The sequence below is a fragment of the Colobus angolensis genome, unplaced genomic scaffold (genome assembly GCF_000951035.1).
Source record: "Colobus angolensis palliatus isolate OR3802 unplaced genomic scaffold, Cang.pa_1.0 Scaffold6, whole genome shotgun sequence".
Lineage (NCBI taxonomy): Eukaryota > Metazoa > Chordata > Mammalia > Primates > Cercopithecidae > Colobus > Colobus angolensis.
In genome coordinates, this window is record NW_012119598.1 from 21,139,553 (window position 1) to 21,159,498 (window position 19,946).

The following is a 19,946-nucleotide window of genomic DNA, read 5'->3' on the forward strand; positions in this document are numbered from 1 at the left end:
AAGAAGAAGAAGAAGAAGAAGAAGAAGAAGAAGAAGAAGAAGAGGAAGAGGAGGAGGAGGAGGAGGAGGAGGAGGAAGAAGAAGAATCAAATTTTGAAAGCAGACCATTTGCACTTGTATCTATCCCTTAGCTGGGTGACTTTGGGCAAGTGACATAACCTCTCTGGGTCTCACTTTTCCTCACCTGTAAAATGGGGGTAATGACTCACAACATCTCATGGGATTGATGGAGGATAAAACCAGGACCCCATCTCATGGGATTGATGGAGGATAAAATACAGGAATGGCAGCATTCAGGGATATAAAATAAATATGCTACATTATGACCTTCTCAAATCACTGTATTTCTACTTCTTCATTTACGGGGCACAGATGTTAATACAAAACAAGAGTGTCAGATGACATTGCCACAGGCAGACTCCCACTGTTCATCTACTGCCTCCCCTCCAAACATATCCCAGTACCCTAAGTAATGAGGTCGTTTTTGTTTTTCTTACCGCTTTAGCCAAGTAGCTGTCTGAATATTCCAGTTTTCCAAGTACATTTTGAAACTTGTGGCAGTCTGGAAAGAAGAAAATAACACCTATCATTAACTTTAAAAATACCCCAAGTAATGGGAAGTTCTCCCCAGTTTCCCTGGCAGCAGGTTAGATACGGTATTTCAATAGTGACTACTCAGAGTTGAGAGCAAATCAGCTGTTCCATCCTACACAGGACAATTTTCTGCTGTTTATAAGATCCACTTTGCAACTAAAACTTGGCTTGCAAGATCTCAATTTTTTTTCAGAATGTATTTTCTAATTACAGGAAAACTGAAGGAATGTTTTGTGGGTTTCCCTTCCACTCTGGTTAAAATTTTTTAAGCCATCTGAATTTTATAATTAAATATTCTAAAAAGGAATTTGCCCCAGGAAAAGTTTAATCATGGGAATTTGGTGCCTTTATGGAGACAGCTTAAATTTAATTGTCATCTTTTCACTGCGTAGCCCTCTAAAACTAGGTCAGTCTTGTGCAGTTAACGCTATAGATAGCTACTCAGGTTCCAACGTTTCCAGTTGTTTCTGGAATACTAAGAGATTTATGCATGGAGGCATCACAATACATGAAAGGAAATAAATATCACCCAACTGGCAGTGACGCAAGCAAATCAACTACTGAGAAGGGGCATCCCCACGATAATCATTACCTGGGTTTTCTCTTTAGAAAAAACAAAAAAAAAAAGGTCTTATCCAAGTCTAGTGATAAAAAGCATGATGCAGCTGGGCGTGGTGGCTCATGCCTGTAATCCCAGCACTTTGGGAAGCCGAAGTGGGCAGATCCCCTGAGGTCAGGAGTTCAAGACCAGCCTGGCCAACATGGCAAAACCCCATCTCTACTACAAATACAAAAATTAGCTGGGCATGGTGGCGGGCACCCGTAACCCCAACTACTCGGAACGCTCAGGCGAGAGAATTGCTTGAACTTGGGAGGCAGAGGTTGCAGTGAGCTGAGATCACACCACCGCACTCTAACCTGGGCAACAGAGCAAGATTCCATCTCAAAAATAAATAAATTAATTAATTAATTAAATTAAATAAAAAGCATGATGCAAACACACCAGGATCAGAATTCTTAAAGAAGGTAGAAAGTCTAAGTGCCACTTTTTTCTGAAGTGTTTTCAACCATAAGAAATCATATATAGGCCATACATTGGCCTAATGTAGTATGTCTGTAAGGGACAGAAGGAAGGAGGAAGGGAGAGAAAAGAGGGAGGAATGAAGATAGATGGAAAATAGATCTTTTTATTGTGAGTTTTTATTTCCAAACCTCAAGGAGTTTTATTTACCTATTTCTTCTATGGCTAATAAAACGCTATAAGCCCAGCCTTGGGGTGTCTTAACTAATCAGACTTCCTTGTTTTTCTTTACCTCCTTATTCTATATCAAATGTATGATGACAATGTAAACTTTCTCTTTCTGGTTTTCTTTTACAAGAAATACATACTTAATGACTTAGCCCTTTACCCTGAAGACATGTCCACCGTGGAAGGCTTCTGTTTTTTGGCGCATAGCTAGGGGGACTAGTAGGCAGCCGAAGGTCAAGGGGGACCACCCTAAAGGACATTTTCCTTTACCCAACAAAACTCCAAGGCAGCCAGTCCATGAGTTTTGAGAAAGAGAAGAATCTTAGTGAGAAAAAGGGGAAAGTCATAACACACTTGAACTCTCTCTGACATCATCTATGTAAAAAAGAGAACCTTACGGATCACCTATACTGCTTTTCCAAAACTGAGATAGGTCATTCTGAAAGCTGGACCTTGTCCACTTACATTGTGGCCCATCGTGACTGGGGACTGCTTCTTGCCTCACATGCAGCGACCAATAGTAAAAGCATTATTTGTTCATTCAGAACTGATGCTGGACCTTGGCCATGCTCTTTCAGCATCTGTCAAGGCTTTCCACCCATAGGAGACCCTAGATCCTCTAAGACTATACAAAAATAAATGTTTTGCCCACAGTGGGCCCTCAATTAATATCTGTTGAATCTGATTGACCTGAGTAACCAAATAGCATGATGACTTTAAGTTGAACATATGATGTAATTTACTTAGATAACAGTGGCATGCTTCTATTTCTTTCTGCTTGTCTGCCTTTTGCAGTAGCGCTGTCTCAATGCTAAAAAAAAAAAAAAAAGAAAAGTAAAAATATAATCCTCCCTATAAATTCCACCATGTTTTGTAGTTAAAATGCAGATCACTTTCCCTCTAGAGGCCATCCACATGCAAAAAGCCTCAGGCAAAAGATGTTGGGGGTTTCCCCCATGCCTCCTTCTGGCCTACTTTCCACCCAGTGTGGGTGGCAGGTGGTCAGTTTCCATCTATCTCTGGCTTCTTGCTCTATACACACAATCCCTCCTGACCAAACTCTCCAGTGGGCTCTGTCTGCCCTGCGGCAGGTGGAAAGCCAAAACCAACAGCAAATATGAGTCACCTGGCTAGGAACCCAACGCTTCTGCATGTGGAGAATCACGCCCTCCTCCCATTCGGCTAAAAGGGGGAAAGGGTCTGAGACTTGGCACTCCTGTCTACTCCAAGAGCTAGCAATGCAAAGAAAACCCAGAATGACGTGGCCCCAAGGAGACCACCTCTGATAATGACAGCAGACCAAAAATTGTGGTGCAAGAATGAAGACAGAGAGAAAAACCACACTATTCTAGTGGCCTAAAAGTTGTACATTATGACAATTCTTCTTAAAAGTGAATGCATTATAAATGCCTCCAAAGGAACCACACAGAACGTTTGCAATATTGAAATCAAAATACAGGAGCTTCCAGTCTGCATGCATCACTGAAATAGGTAGAAAGAGAAGAGAGAGAGACCACACATTGGGACCTTCTAGTTGAAAGAACAGGAATATAGACAACCAAAAGATTTTCCTGGCTCTTTTTCAGATGTTTTTGTGTCATTCTTCCTTGAACCATTAAAACTGTCAAGAAAGTAGATATCTTAAAAAAAAAAAAAAGAGACAGAGAAAAACAATTCTGAGATTCAAAATGTCCAGGAAGCTGCTGAGCCTGGCAATCCCCTGAGAGCAGCTTTTCTTCAGACACATGGATGAAGCATTCTGGGGATACCACACTCAAAGCAAACCATTTGCTTTCTTCACTATGGAAGTTGGACTTAAAAGCATCATACACTCACCTCAATTTTCCAGATGTTTAGGTTCGAAAGCAGATCCCAACAGAAATTCCCATTCTTATCCACTCCGCTGAACCCAAAGCCAGCTGCATTATTCACTGCATCAGCTATGGTTTTTAAAGTAACACATTAGGATATGGAACAAAAGTCACACTGTTGCTTTTAAAAGACACTAAATATCTGTCTAGCTTCAAGATGGAGAAACATGCATTAGTGTCCTTGGAAAAGGAACCCCAAAATGTAAAGGATCTGCTAACATTCTGAAGCAGAAAAATATGTACTGGCTGTTTGGTAACCTTGATTTTTAGGCATTCATTCCCTTGCATTGAGGGAACACCTGCTAAGGTAAGAGGAAAGAAGCTAGATGTCTGTAGAATGCAAAAATGAGAATAAACAAGAAACAAAGAACCAAAATGAATAAGTAAACAGGAGAATTTAGTGACCAACTTGACAGGAGGGGAGAAAAAAAAGGAGGTAAAAATAGATCTGAGTTCAAATACAAAGACCAGAAGAAACAGGGGACCCAGAAGAAGTCTCAGAGCTGTCACTAAAGACAGCAGGGCATTACCTAAGAGGCAGTGCTAAATCAGGAGGAGAACCAGCTCCGCAAGAGCGATTCGTGCTCCTTCTGGACATGTTAAGCATGACCTGCCAGTAGTGTATCAGTTGGAGCTGATGAGATGGGGTTAAAAAAAGTTTAGGTCCCAAGACAAAGGACAGAGCTAGAGGTGTGACTCTGGGGCCAGCTGCAATGGAGGCCACGTGTGGACAAAATCATCCAAGCCAGCCACCCATAAAGTCCCTTTAAAAGCTCCTGTTTCCATCTTTATCTTACGTCACTGAACTATAAGAGAATGTCCTCCTGCTGGAAATATTTCATCTCCATTCAATTCCTTAATGAACTCAACACACTTTTATTATGATGACCAAGAGGCTAATTGTCTCTTTCTGCTTATTTAAAAATCTGTTAGAATATTTTCTAAGAAAAAACTAAAATGAACTAATCAAAATAATTAAGAGATAGCACTATGAAATCTTTTTTTTTTTTTTTTTTGAGACAGAGTCTCACTCTGTCACCCAGCTGGGGGCGCAGTGGCGCGATCTTGGCTCACTGCAAGCTCTGCCTCCCGAGTTCACTCCATTCTCCTGCTTCAGCCTCCCATGTAGCCGGGACTACAGGTGCCCGCCACCGCACCCAGCTAATTTTTTGTATTTTTAGTAGAGACGGGGTTTCACGGTGTTAGCCAGGATGGGCTCGATCTCCTGACCTCGTGATCTGCCCGTCTCAGCCTCCCAAAGTGCTGGGATGACAGGCATGAGCCACCGCGCCTGGCCAGCACTATGAAATCTTAGATCTGGAGATCTTAGAGAAATCTTTCTTTTTCTATAAAAGTCCAACTCTAGATGGCCTTCTGAAGAGCTGCCTTAAAGAAAAACAACCTGTCCTAAGTCAGGTTGGCAGAGATGATGATTTAACACTGCTTCTCTTACACTTGGCTTCACTGTAAGATGATCTGGTTTCTTTTAGAAGGAAGCATGAAAGAGACCAAGTCCTTCTATGTGATTCTCCCCTCGCCAACTGGATGGGAACCCAGCGGAGAAAAAAAGACAAACAAAGTGAAGGTGTGCCTGTAAGAAACTGATGGTTTTAAACCTGTGGGAACTAATTCATGAGTGACAGAGATCAACGACACTAAGGGCCTTGAGGTCTGTATTGAGAACTAAAACCAGAGCCAGGCTGACCGTCACTGGGACCAGTATAACCACTTCTAAATTCCTTCTTCCATCTCCAGCCTCATTTCTGGCACAGCTGGTTAGACCTAAGAGAAGAGAATAATGGAACTATATTTTCTGTGTGTGTGTGTGTGTTTTCAGTGCTTATTATCTTTCCAGGACTCTATATAATAATTTACAGGCAGTTCCTCATTTAATCTTCATAACAGTATTAAGACAGAAGGTTAAGAATGGGCTCCAGGGGGAAATTGGACAGGTTTCTACCTCCACTTGGCAGCATACTACATACATGGGCCTGGGAGAAGAATCATCTAACTTCTAGAAACCTATTCCCTTGAGCATAAAATGGATATAATAATGGTACTCATTTTAAAGGGCTGTTGAAAGGATTAAACAAAATTAAATATGTGTGCAGTAGATAGCTCAGTGCTGGCCCAAGTTAACACTCAAGAAAGGTTAGCTCCTATTATTATTATTACGCTATTAAGGGGACTGAGGCTAGAGATATTAGGTAACCTTTAAGATCATGTAACCTCTGGGAGGCCGAAGCAGGCGGATCACCTGAGGTCAGCAGTTTGAGACCAGCCTGGCCAACATGGTGAAACCCCATCTCTACTAAAAATACAAAAATTGGCTGAGTGTGGTGGCGGGCACTTGTAATCCCAGCTACCCGGGAGGCTGAGGCAGGAGAATCACTTGAACCCAGGACATGGAGGTTACAATGAGCCGAGATCACACCATTGCACTCCAGCTGGGCGACAAGAGCAAAACTCTGTCAAAAACAAACAAACAAACAAACAAAGAAACATGTAGTTTGTCAACAATGCCAGAATCTCAATCCTAGAACTCGATTCCACAACCTGAGTAGGTAAGAGCCACCCTGAAAGAGGAAAATGGTGAAAGGTTCCCAAGTACTGACTCTCAGAACCACACTGAGCCGATGTTGGAATCCCCACCCCGCCTAGTGATCCCACAGTCATTTATCCAAGCCTGGTTTTTGTCTCAGAGCAGTGACAGGCTCTAAGTTCACCAGTCCAAAAGTGGTTTTACTTGTACTGTGCATGTCTCCAGTCTATTATTACAGATAGATTAATTTGTATGCCCATCTGTTGGACTATGTGGTCCTCAGAAAACAGCCCAGACTAAAGTCTCACTAACTAGTACTAGCACTAAGTAGTAGGGGGAAAACAGCCAGGACCATACACTAAGTCCAAAAGAAATAGTTTGATTATTTGAATATAAACAGTATCTAGAGCTAGGCTAACACAGTGAAGCTCGGAGGAGATTCATCAAGAGGCCAGCTTTAAGGATTAAATTTATAATCATGTGTAATTAGTCCATCAATTATATGTAAATGGTGTTTTAAAGAGAGCTGGAGAAAACAATTATTCGGTTAAGCAGTTTAAATATTCCCTGATACACTATTCATTGCTTCTTTATTCGTAAATAAGACAAAGGTTAATTTCCGACCAGCCCATGCAATCTAAACTGTAACAAACTTCAAATTGAGGCTATACAAATTAATGAAGTGTTTCTACTGAAGCTATCCCCCCCCCCAAAAAAAAGAAAAGGGAAGCATGGGGGGAGAAAAAGAGCTAAGTCCACATAGAAAGCGCTCCACAGGAAGGGGTACCTCTCCACTGTACTCCAGATGTCCGGGGAACTCCCCAAAGGGTAGAAAGGTGCAGGTGCTCCCTGTTCCCATGACACTTCCCAGTCCAGGTCCCTCCTTGTCTCGGCCTTTCCCTATGGAAAGGAATGGCTTTTCTTTCCTCCTGAGATCAGGAGCTGATTTAGTCCAGAAGCCAGCCCTTAGGCTCTGAGATACAGAAAATGGGAGCGAGAGGATAGGAAGAGAAAAGAGAAAAGGAAGGTGGGTGAGGCAGCAGAAGATAGTAGGAAGGAATTAGATATATTCTCCCTGTCTCTCTCAGTCCCCTACAGACACACACAGTCATTCAGATTAGAGGAAATTAAAACTATTAATTATTTAGCCAGCAATAGTGGCTCACGCCTGTAATCCCAGCACTTTGGGAGGCTGATGCGGGCGAATCACCTGAGGTCAGGAGTTCGAGACCAGCCTGGCCAACATGGTGAAACCCCATCTTTACTAAAAATACAAAAATCAGCCGGGCGTGGTGGTAGGCACCTGTAATCCCAGCTACTTGGGAGGCTGAGGCAGGAGAATCGCTTGAACCCGGGAGGTGGAGGTTGCAGTGAGCTGAGATCACACCATTGCACTCCAGCCTGGGTGACAAGAGCGAAACTCCATCTCAAAAAAAAAAAAAAAAAATTAACATAGAAAAAATAAGTTCAATGTTCTAAGTAGGGTTCCAACCGTAGCAGGTCGGAGGCCTACCTGCTACAGAAGTCATCATTTGTAACTGCAGAACAAGAAATAAGATAAAAGACTACTGAACCTTCCCCAATGACTAGTCTGTATTCATCCTTTTCTCTTTATTCCTCCCACTGGGACGGCGCTTGAAGAGTATTGCCTGGTGGTTGTATGTCTGTGTTCCCAACCATGCAACAATCCTGAGGGAGAGTCAATGTCCTACCTTTCGATTCCTCCTAGCACAGAATCTGGTACTCAACAGAAACTCCTTGAATTAAATTGAAAGTGTACACAAACAAAATTTCCCTCATTGTAAATTTTACAAAAGCTCTAAGTCACATCTCTCCAGCCAAATGTTACAAAAATACAGCATTGGACTGAACTTATGCAGGAACATTTTGGCCCTTAAAAATAATTTGGACTGGGGGAGGAAGGAATGGGGAGTTATTTTTTACTGGGTACAGAGTTTCTGTTGGGGTGATGAAAAAGCTCTAGAGATAGACGGTGGTGATAGTGGCATAGTATTGTGAATGAGCTTCATACCACTGAAGTGTACCCTCAAAAATGATTAAAATGGTAAATTTTACATGTATTTTGCCACAATGAAAAAAAAAATTTTTTTTGAGTCAGAGTCTTGCTCCATCACCCAGGCTGGAGTTCGGTGGCGTGATCTTGGCTTATAGCAACCTCCACCTCCCTGGTTCAAGCTATTCTCATGCCTCAGCCTCCTGAGTAGCTGAGATTATAGTACCTGGGATTATTCCACTAATTTTTTGTATTTTTAATAGAGACGGGGTTTTGCCATGTTGGGCAGGCTGGTCTTGAACTCCTGGCCTGAAGTGATTTGCCAGCCTCAGCCTCCCAAAGTGCTGGGATAATAGTCATGAGCCATTACACCCAGCCAAAAAATAATAATTTTTTTAAAAAGTAATTTGGTACCTGCAAACTTTAATTGAAACTTAAAACTTGAAGGATGAACTGAGAGGGAAGAGGAACTCAAGCAATTAAGTGCTACTCCCTCATTCGTGAGATGTGGGCTGAACCCTCGGAAATCAAGTTTAATAATCTATTTTATTTAATAAGCCAAGTCACTGCTCTCTGATATCAAATGCAGGTCACCTGCAGCTAAGATGTCCAACTCCCATCCCTGAAAGCGTTCCAGTGTGATACAGACAGGGCTTCCATGCTTCATCGACACCCTTTCCCAGTCTCTAAGTACACTGACAGGTTTATAGCTCATGTTAGCAAAGCTTTATGCAACTGCAGTCTAAAATTGTTTGAAAGGAAAGAGATAAAAGCTTAATATGAACCAAGTTATCCCACAGGAAAAAAAAAAAAAGTGTGATAAAACCAAATGAGGTTGAACTTTCTACCTAAAAAAAAAAATCACTTGAAGTCAGCTTCTTTCTAAGACATAAAAACCTAACCAACAGTTCCTTAAAGAAGTGTAACCTAAATTAGCATGTGTGTTGGTCAGATTAATTCAAGGTGCATCCTGTATTATATAAAACCCAGAAAAATTACAAGAAAGCCAGATCATTCCAGAATTTCCCCTCAACTTTCCACTGCTTTACATGGCCAGCTTTGATTGGTAAAAGGAGAAGCTTCCAAGTTTTGACATCTGTTAATAACATTGGGTCTAAACAACGGCCAGGATGTTTTTCTCCTTGTCGTGGAGAACTGAGTTTATGGAGGGTGGGAGAGAGGAGTGCTATGTTGGAATGTTAAAACTGACCCTGGCTCAACTGCCTCCCATTATGTGTTGAGCTTCTTTGATTAACTGATCCAAAATGTCGTTCTGGCTAAGCCATCCAAGGAGTAGCATTTTTCCCTCATTCATTTGCAGCTACTCCATCAAACTTACCTAAAGTCCATGCAAAGTAATACTTGGGCTTTGAGGCTTGCATGACAACATATAAGTAGCAGAGTCGAGCTGGAAAGCTTGCTTTATGGACAAACCAGTCATCCACAAGGCAGGTGACAGGAAAGGTCTTCGTGAGCGTCAAAAACAAAAGGAGAGACACCAAGGTAATGCCCAACTTGTGTATCACAGCTCCCTGAAAATGGGAAAAAATCAGTGTCACCATGCAGAAGGCTCAGGTGTGAAGAAAACAGCTTTGGCATGGGCCTGCTAAGGACAACATTGCTCCAACAGCTGCTTGGCATTATTCCCCAGAAGGAGTGGCAACAGGCATTCTTTCTCATGAGACAAATCTGACCATGGAGATTAGGTACTATATTTAGATACAGAACATGCCTCTGACACTTGAGGGTTGAATGTATCTAGACTGGAAGAAAATCTCCATCAGCATATTCAACGAACAAAATGCAAGTACTTATATCATCCAAAACACAAGAGAAATGGATAACAGGGTGGCAAGTTTCCATCAAGAAAAACGAAAAACATTTGCACTTTTGCCTTCTATTCCTGTGACCAGCAGAGCCCAGGAAATGTCCTTGAGTCACCAGCAGAGAAGACAGAGGCTCAGGTATGAAGGATTCTGAGCAAGTAATTGAATACCTGGGCCAGCCAGGACATAGGCAGATAATGGGGAGCTCTAGACAGCCTTCCAGGATGGTTTAGATGTAGCCTACTCTGGGGTTAATTGTGTGCTGACTTTTTAAATTCCTCTGGACAGAGTGACTTTGCCCAGTTTTCCTGACATTTCAGGGAAAGTCCTTCAACATTCAACAGAACTCTTGTCTCCAACTTCATAAGAAAAAAAAAAAAAAAGACTTTTATTGGTAATATGGGCATAGCAATAGCACCTCCCTCAGAGAGCACCTTGGGGTTTAAGTGAATGAGTGTTTGCAAGGTCCTGTGAACAGTGCCTGGATCCCAGTTAAGTGCTTAGCATGCCCAGCCACAATTACAGCTATACCACTGATAGGCACCGCGCATGGATCCCAGCCCTTTCCCAGCTGTATGTCTTGAACTAAAACGCAACCTCACCACTTCACCTTATCTGTGCACAGAAATGTAAGTGTTTCCTTGGAGAGTGGCAGAAAGACTCTCTGATGACATTATTTTATAAATAAAAGCACAAGAAGCATGAAAACACTAAGGTGACAGATACTGCCTAGAAACACGGTCACTTTGGTGTCTCTCACAGCCATGGTGACTTCACTCCTAGATGGTTTTGGTAAAGCAGATGAACTTGAGATACTTGACCAGTCGTAAGTGCTGAGAACCGAATGATGTCAAAAATCTCTAAAAACTCATACCTAATTAACAAATCCCTTACATTTTAAAATACTTAACTCATATTCTTTGCCAAGGCTTCAGCACTTTCAAAATATTTAACTCAAATTATCCTCATTTCCTTCCTTTCCCAATTTTCACCACTCCTTTCATTAATTACAAATGTCCCTTAAATAAAGGATATTTGATCTGAATAAATTCAGCATATTTGTAAAGTTCAGTGAGTTATCCTAATATTGATAATTTGAGATGGATAAAACTCAGGTTAAATTTTAAAATCTTATTTCAAAAAGTCATCTTAAATTCTCTCAAGGTCGATATAAGCAAGCTTTGGGCATGCCAAGGTAAAACTGGTTTCTCTTGCAATAAGTGGGCTCTACAAGAAAAACACATTGATTCCAGTTCTGCCATCCCCCCACCTTCTATGACATATTATCTTTTGGCTATACTTGAATTTCAACTCATAAAGGCAAAACACCCATAGTATTCAAACATGTTAACTCCACAGTGCTGGGTATATTGTATGCACTCAATATTGACTGATGAACTTATTGCTTTCATTTTCCTAGCCGATGAGCTTCTCAGTAAAATAAACACCCATTGCTGCAACATAGAACTGCTGCAAATAAGTAACTACACTGGTATTTTAAACAAATGAGAAAAGTTATTGGCCAAGCTTTCTGGTAAACTGTTTCACTTCTTAATTAGAACCATTATTAGACAGAGTCAATCCTGACAGCAAAACCCTATTCTCTAGGCACTAAAAACTTACTGTGGGAGAAGGTTCTGGCAAACTGTGGAAACCTTTTTGCTTCCGGTTCACCTCCAGCAACTTCATGTGTATATGCTTCCCCTCAATGAAGGCTACGTAGTCCTTGAAATTGTTACAAGGACCAGCTATGACACTCATGAAATTGAGAAGGTAACTTAAGTATTCCAAAAAAGAGGGTTTCACTCTGTGAAAATAAAGTAAACAAATTGAAAAGTCTTCGGTCTTTGCTTTTTCTTCAGAATCTGTAAATAAGCAAACACAAATGTTATCTCTGTAGATTCCATATATGACATGACCTTTCCTTGTTTTGTTTCTATAAATTCGGCCGAGGAGAAATCTTGTGGAAAGGAAAGGTTAAAGAAGCAGCAGGTGGCTCACAGCAGGCGCAGAGCTCCATGCCGCCCTCTGCTGGCCGGACACAGCTGTAGGCACTCAGAACTGGGCGACGGTAAGTGCAACTTAGGCTGGGAAATGTCCTTTTCTCATCAACCTCCCCTGTCTATAGGACAAAACGAAGGTAATAAACATAAAGCAGGGTGGAGCCTGACCTAATGTTAGCTGATCGAGATGCTTCCAAATGGGAAAACTCCGTCCCGAATGCCAACATAAATACTAAACAAATGATGGGTGGAACCAGTTTCCACTGGAAGAGGCCACCCAGAAGAACCGCAGTAGCAGCCTGTTGTCTGCTTTGGCAACCAGGCCTGAGTTCCTGAGCAACAGACCAGGGTAGTGGCAGGAAAAAGGTCTGTAGAGAACAGTTCTGTGTGGTGCTTTAATGGCATTTTGGAAGGCCTGTTCTAGCAAGATAGAATAAAGGCTCCCTGAAATGCCATTGCTAACCAGTTACTGGAATTATGCCCTAAAGCAGGGGTCCCCAACCCCTGAGGCTCAGACTGGTATTGGTCTGTGGCCTGTTAGGAACTGGGCCAACAGCAGCAGGTGAGCGGCATGTGAGCAAACGAAGCTTCATCTGTATTTACAGCCTCTCCCCATCACTCCCATTACCGCCTGAGCTCCACCTAATGTCAGATCAGCAGTGGCATTAGATTCTCATAGGAGTGCGAACCCTATGGTGAACCGTGCATGCCAGGGATGTAGGCTGCCACTCCTTATGAGAATCTAATGCCTGACGATCTGTCACTGTCCCCCATCACCCCCAGATTGGACCACCTCGTTGCAGGAAACAAGCTCAGGGATCCTGCGGATTCCACATTATGGTGAGTTGTATAATTATTTCATTATCTATCACAATGTAATAACAATGTAAAGTGCACAATAAATGTAAGGCCCGCCTGAAAGCATCCCCCCCCCCACCACCTGCAACCCTGGGTCAGTGGAAAAACTGCCTTCCACTAAACTGATCCCAAACAGGTTGGGGACTGCTGCCCTATAGCATTTACACCCCCACTGTGCTTAGGAAAGGGCTGATTCATTAGAATCTTTCAAGAGTGCTCCACTGCTTCCAAGTCCCAATTCCTTAATGCAGGAATGAAGAAATCAACCTCCTCTACCACCTGGGACCTTCCTCACTTCTGCAAGTTGTCCCTAAATCTGTCTAGCAGGAACGCCCCGCCCCTCCACCATGGCTGCACCCGATGTGCTACCCCACATGCCATCTTTACTCTCAGATCAACGTTATTCCCTTCCCTCCCACTTCTTCTCCAACACTCCCCCTTCCTACTTCACATCAACACTGGCAAAGCCACCTGTAGCCCTCCTCCTATATTTAACTCAGCTATACTCACCTCTCCTGCCCTACTTCCTATCTTTTTTCACAGTGGCATTTAATCATACTGACACTGATCATTCACTATTCTTTAGGACGCCCAAGACACATGCCCAATAAGAATACTTCCGGAGGAAACATAACAACCCCAGAGAAGGAGAGCCTTGCAGAGGTACAGTTCTATTTACTCTCTGACCTAACAGATTCTACTTCTGAGACTCTAGGCTCCAGTTCAACCCTAACACATTTCAAAATGACCTAATACAAGGTTATTCAACACTTAGTCATTTGTAAAAGTCAAAGACTGGTAACAATGCACATGTTCATCAATAGCAGATTCATAAAATAAATATTATATCCATAGAACAGAATTAATGTGCAGATATTTTTTTAAATGAGGAAAATCTCTAGATACTGATATGCAAAGGGCTCGTTAATATATCGTTACACGTCACTTACTTGATAGCAAGTCGATGTTGTTCAGCAGAAAGGTCTTCAGCTCTTCGACCTAATCCTATGAAAAAGAAAAGAATTTAGAAATAAGATGTTTGGGCCGGGCGCGATGGCTCAAGCCTGTAATCCCAGCACTTTGGGAGGCCGAGACGGGCGGATCACAAGGTCAGGAGATCGAGACCATCCTGGCTAACACTGTGAAACCCCGTCTCTATTAAAAAATACAAAAAACTAGCCGGGCAAGGTGGCGGGCGCCTGTAGTCCCAGCTACTCGGGAGGCTGAGGCAGGAGAATGGCGTAAACCCGGGAGGCGGAGCTTGCAGTGAGCTGAGATCCGGCCACTGCACTCCAGCCTGGGCGATAGAGCGAGACTCCGTCTCAAAAAAAAGACAAAAAGATGTTTGAAGTGAATTAGATGACAAATTATAAAAGGCTCTTATCAAAGTCATTTGAACCAGGTAATCTTTGTTTGCTTCATAAATCATAAAGAGTTCCTGTTTTCATTTTTTTTTTAAAATGCCCTGGACCAAAAGAGCTACCCATAAGTACATGTGTGAGAAGCAAAGTCTCTGTAGGTTCACATGGAGAGGCAAGGATTCAAAGTTTTCTCCTACTTAATCCGCACAGTATGACATGGACCCAGAGAACCCTCCCCATCTGGTACATCTGGGAGTTCCTTGCCACTTTGTATATGTCTTCCCTGATACATCGGAGAGAGCATCTTGCCTTTAACAGGCTGCCACAGCTTAAATACCTCCCTGGTTGCACTAGGTGCAGACACCTACTACAAGCTGAGAGCTTGGTTGTGGGACATAATGGAAAAAGAAACAGGAGACTTTCCTCTTCCAAAAAAAGTGTGGGGGGGAATGTAATCTTGAGTGTGAGAAAATTACAAAGGAATTATCAACGTTTTCTTCTTTTTATCATTTGTTTGTATCAGAAAAACTCCCAACCAAGTCACATCTGTGCTTTCTGTGAAATGTACACATTAACGTAGAGTGAAAGAAACTGAATCTTAAAAGCACTATGTCAACTGTAAAACTGTATATTCAGCTAAGGCTGAGTACGGTCACCAACCATGAAGTCAATTCAAAACCATGCCTAAGAGGAGGTAGAGTATTTCTGGAATTTACTTGTTCCTCCCACACACCAGAAAAAAAAAAAAGAAAGAAAAAGGCAAGTAAACATTTTGCTGCATTTAAGGGATGTTCCAGGAAATATGGTAAACTGAGAATGCTTTAAAAAGTAAATTTAGGCAACAAGGCTGCTTAAAAAGAAAAAAGAAGCAGTGTTTTTAAAAACTCATTTTTATAAGATCTCATCAAATAGTAGTCTCTGGCAATCCTAGAAATTAAACTGATTCTAGCTATTGATTTCAGTTGCTAATGTCTATAACCGCTACCAAGGGGACTTTCCAACTACAAAGAGAGTGACTGACTCACCCTGCTTTGCTCAGGACTCTCTGATTCTGGCACTGAAAGTCACATCTTCTGAAACCTTTTAGTACTGGGCAAACCAGGACGGTTGTTTACCCTAGAAAGACTCCATCCTTGGTATAAAACTACCCGGTTCTCTATAGAATGACTAAATCACCAAGTATGAACTAGGAATACACTAGGTCAAATGAAATTAAATCAGTTCACAAGCTTTAAGGAAAAATAAGGAAACTAGCTGTCAGAGATAAATTTCAACCTGTCAACATATAAAAAAAAAATGTTAACAGTCAAAAAGTGCTTGTTAGAGCAGTACAAATCCACAGAATATACTTTTACTAATTGTTCCTGGCCTCTCTAAAGCCCATATTGAAATCTTCCACCCAGCTGAAATAATCTTCCTCCCTTTCTTGGAACCCAGTCTGAACAATGTAAATCACACTTTCTGGCCATTTTTAGGCAGTGCCTGAGTGAAGAAAATGTTCAGCTTTATACAAACAGAAGATTCTTCCTTTTCCCAGCTTTGTTGTTGTCGTTGTTGCTGTTGTTGTTGTTGTTACGGAGTCTCGCTCTGTCACCCAGGCTGGAGTGCAGTGGCGCGATCTCGGCTCACTGCAACCTCTGCTTCCTTGGTTCAAGTGATTCTCCTGCCTCAGCCTCCTAAGTAGCTGGGATTACATGTGGGTGGCACATGCCACCACGCCCAACTAATTTTTGTATTTTTAGTAGAGACAGGGTTTCATCACGTTGCTCAGGCTCGTCTCAAACTCCTGACCTCGTGATCCACCCACCTCAGCCTCCCAAAGTGTTGGGATTACAGGCATGAGCCACTGTGTCTGGCCCTTTTCCCAGCTTTTTATAGGGAATTATCATTAGATAATTTTCCAAGCCAAACAAGCAAACGAAAACAAAAACGAAAACAAAAGCAATCTAGCATTTAAAAATGATTAATCAGCCAATACTATTTAATCTTTCATTAGCTTGTGAGCTTCTCAGAGATTAAACCAAAGCAAAAAGGATGTCACTTCTTTTCAACAGATTTGAAAACAAAGGGCAGAGAGTATCACAAATTAACTTAAATTTAAAACATTGTAAGGATAAACAGAAAACACAGAGTTCTCAGTACAAATACGTCAGCAAATCCAGACTGCCGCTTCCACAGGAAAATGGTGAATCATGGCTGGAAAAGTGAAAGGCTATGACTGACGAGGCCTGGAAATTTTGAACAATATAAAGCAAGATCTGCCAGCATTTGTCCAAACTTTGGACTGTGTGCACAGTATAAAAAGATGAGCTCTGCACATCAGGCTCACTCTGAGAACTAAAAGGAGGGTTGCTATTCTCACCATCATGAACTTGGAATGCCAAGGTTGTGATCTTCTGGGTGACAATCATCAGAGGCCTGGAAGGAAGATAGAAAATAATCAAGATTGGCAAGAAGGCCATTGATGTGCTCTGGCTGTGCTCCCACCCAAATCTCATCTTGAATTGTAGTTCCCATAATTCCCACGTGTTGTGGGAGGGGCCCAGTAGGAGGTTATTGAATGATGGGAGCAGTTACCTCCATGCTGTTCTCGTGATACTGAGTGAGTTCTCACAAGACCCGATGGTTTTATAAGGGGCTTCCCCTTCTCCCTTCACTCTGCAGTTCTCCTTGCTGCTGCCATGTGGAGAAAGCCATGTCTGCATCTCCTTCCGCCATGATTGTAAGTTTCCTGAGCCTCCCCAGCCATGAGGAACTGTGATTCAATTAAACCTCTTTCTTTATAAATTAGCCAGTCTTGGGTATGTCTTATTAGCAGCATGAGAATGGACTAATACAGCCATTGGAAAGAAACTTTTATTCTATTTCTCTGGATGGTGATTTTTTTCATCTCGAAGTTTATTAAATAAAATACAAAAATAATGAATTTGAAATAAACCATTTTTATTTCCCTTCGAAATCACTTTACATAGGTAGATATAACAACAGTGAATAACAAGCTCACATTAGACACTCTTGCGCTGTTACTTGGTGTGGCCCCTGGACCAGCACCATCAGCATGCCCAGGAGCTAGCTGGAAATGCGAACTCCATTCCAGACCTAGAAAATGAGAATCTGATTTTTTTTTAAAACTCTGTTGCCCAGCGGGGAGTGCAGTGACATAAACATGGCTCACTGTGGCCTCAACCTCCTGGGCTCAAGCAATTCTCCCATCTCAGCCTCCCAAATAGTTAGGATTACAGTTATGTACCATCACACCTGGCTAATTTTTGTAATTTTTTGTAGAGACTGGGTCTTACTGTGTTGCCCAGGCTGGTCTCAAACATGAGCTCAAGTGATCTTCCCACAGGAGCCTCCGAAAGTGCTGGGATTACAGGTGTGAGCAACCATGCCCACCTGAGAATCTGCATTTTAACAAGATTGCCAGGGAATTCACTCATTAAAATGTGAGAAGAGCTTGTTTGGAAGATACCTAATCCAGTGCACTGATGCCACCTGGATAGATACACAGGCTCCTTCATCTAAAAGTGTTCTACTATGCTTTGTTCTATAAAAGGCAATTCTTCCATACACATGAAGTAGAAGACACATTTGTAAAATGCAGCTGCCTATAAATAAACCATTTATTGACCAACAATAACACCAACTTTAATTTGGAAAAAGCCATCAAATAAAAACTTGCCTGAGAAGTGGCATCTATGTCAACAAGGCTGCCAAGATATCTTAATGAGGGGAAGAAGAGTCTTTTTTAACAAATGGTATTGGGACAATGAGATGTACACAGGAAAGAACACAAAAATCAATTCAAAATGTATCAAAGACCTAGATCTAAGAGCTAAAACAAGAGAACCCTTAGAAGAAAACATAAGTATAAATCTTTGCGACCTCAGGTTAGGCACTGGTTTCCAAAAGCACAAACAATAAAAGAAAAAAATAGATTAAATGAATATCATTAGAATTTAAATGTTTGTGCTTCAAAGGACACATACCACCCAAGAAAGTGTAAAGATGTTTCACGGAATGCAAGAAAATATTTGCAAACCATATATCTGATAAGGGACTTTACTAGACTATATTAAAAAAACTCTTACAACTCAATAATACAAACCACTTTTAGATCACATCTGATGTTGTCAATGACACTCATCCACTTCTCTGTGAGTCTATTTTCTTGTTTCATTACTCTCATCCTAATTCCCATTTTCCATCTCTTGAAAATAATGAAGACATATTGTAAACTATAAATATATGTAAATAAGATAAACTATTTTAAAGAAAGTACCAACAAATACCCTTTGAAATCTTACCACTATTACCCAAATTTATATCTTATTTGCAATATCTTTATATCTTAAAGCCCAATGGCCAGTGTTCATTATTTGTTGAAACAAAATTGCTAATGTTGTACACGAGGCTGAGAGAGGGAAAGAGAGCTTGGCTGTGAGAGAAGGAAGGTCATCTACTCCACCAGATCTGGTGAGGCAGGTGTAGCAAGATGTACTCACAGATGACAGTCACTTACACCATGCTCTTTTACATTGAAAACAAAATTCCTCTCGCAGAAGCATGAGGTTTTGGTCCTAGTAATAAGGGCTACATTAAAGCTTTTTTAGACCAGACTATAGCTCACCCTCTTGACAACAAGACTTCTGACCCATAACACGTAACAGATGACAAGGGCTACTTTTCTTGAAAGAGAGTCACTCTAAGCATCACATTCAAGGTGGTTTCCAAATACGGCCTTCAAAGCACAAGAGTTTTCTTTCCAAAGCCTTTTTGTCTTATTTTGCTGTTTCTGAACGACAAAAAAAAAAAAAAAAAAAAACCTCCAGGAACCAGCCTTTCTTATACAAAGCCCAGTGTGCCAACCATGCTATTTGCAAACCAAGTAAGTTCCTATGTTCAACTGATAAAGAGATAAGATATGTCATGGTATTAGCCTACCTTTCTGTCTCTGTAGAAAGAGAACATTTGTTTTCCTCTATGTTGGGTTAGACCTAATGTATTCCATGATTGGGTGGTACACGTTAAGCAAAACATTTAGTAGCCTAATATTCACATGTGCTGTGGCCATGAGAATGCACCTCTCAGACCTGGTTCTGTGTGGGTGAGCTGGCCCCATTGCTGCAATTTTACCCATGATCACACTGAGGCCATGCCTCCCTTGGGCTGCTCCCAGCTCTGACTGAGTGCAGCAGGGATACTTAGGCAGGCCCCTCCCTACAAACTGTGATTCTCATCTGTCCAGGAATTTTATCTCACTCAAGGACTCTCTACTGAATTTGCCAAAAACTGTCTTAGAACTGCACTCCAATCCAGGACCTCTCTTCCTTCCTTCCCTTTTTCCTTCTCAGGCGTCAAACCTGCATTTCAATCTGTTGGCTTTTCTAGCCTCATCCATTTCCCTCTCCAATTTCCCTAGCAGGCATTTAACCAAACAAATCTCTTATATGCCTGTTTCCAGCTTGGCATCTGCTTTTCAGAGAATCCAGACTAATGCAGTACATAATACTGAATAGCTAGAGCAAAGTCAATAAATACTAATTATTCAATATAAAATCTGTACCATTGGGTCTACATAAAAGCCATACTGTCATTCCTCAGAAAAGATTTTTTTTTTTTTTTTTT

The 19,946-nt window shown here is 41.6% G+C and overlaps 1 protein-coding gene across 1 annotated transcript in view; it reads right to left on the minus strand.

Moving 5' to 3' along the window:
- Positions 1-19,946, minus strand: part of MBOAT1 (membrane bound O-acyltransferase domain containing 1) — a 109,044-nt gene that overhangs the window by 12,653 nt on the left and 76,445 nt on the right. Inside the window, exons 5-10 of the mRNA XM_011962764.1 lie at positions 16,681-16,736; positions 13,908-13,962; positions 11,720-11,903; positions 9,610-9,802; positions 3,680-3,783; positions 498-562 (exon numbers count right to left, since the gene is read on the minus strand). Of these exons, the coding sequence (XP_011818154.1) occupies positions 498-562; positions 3,680-3,783; positions 9,610-9,802; positions 11,720-11,903; positions 13,908-13,962; positions 16,681-16,736 (657 nt within the window). The remainder of the gene's footprint in view (positions 1-497; positions 563-3,679; positions 3,784-9,609; positions 9,803-11,719; positions 11,904-13,907; positions 13,963-16,680; positions 16,737-19,946) is intronic.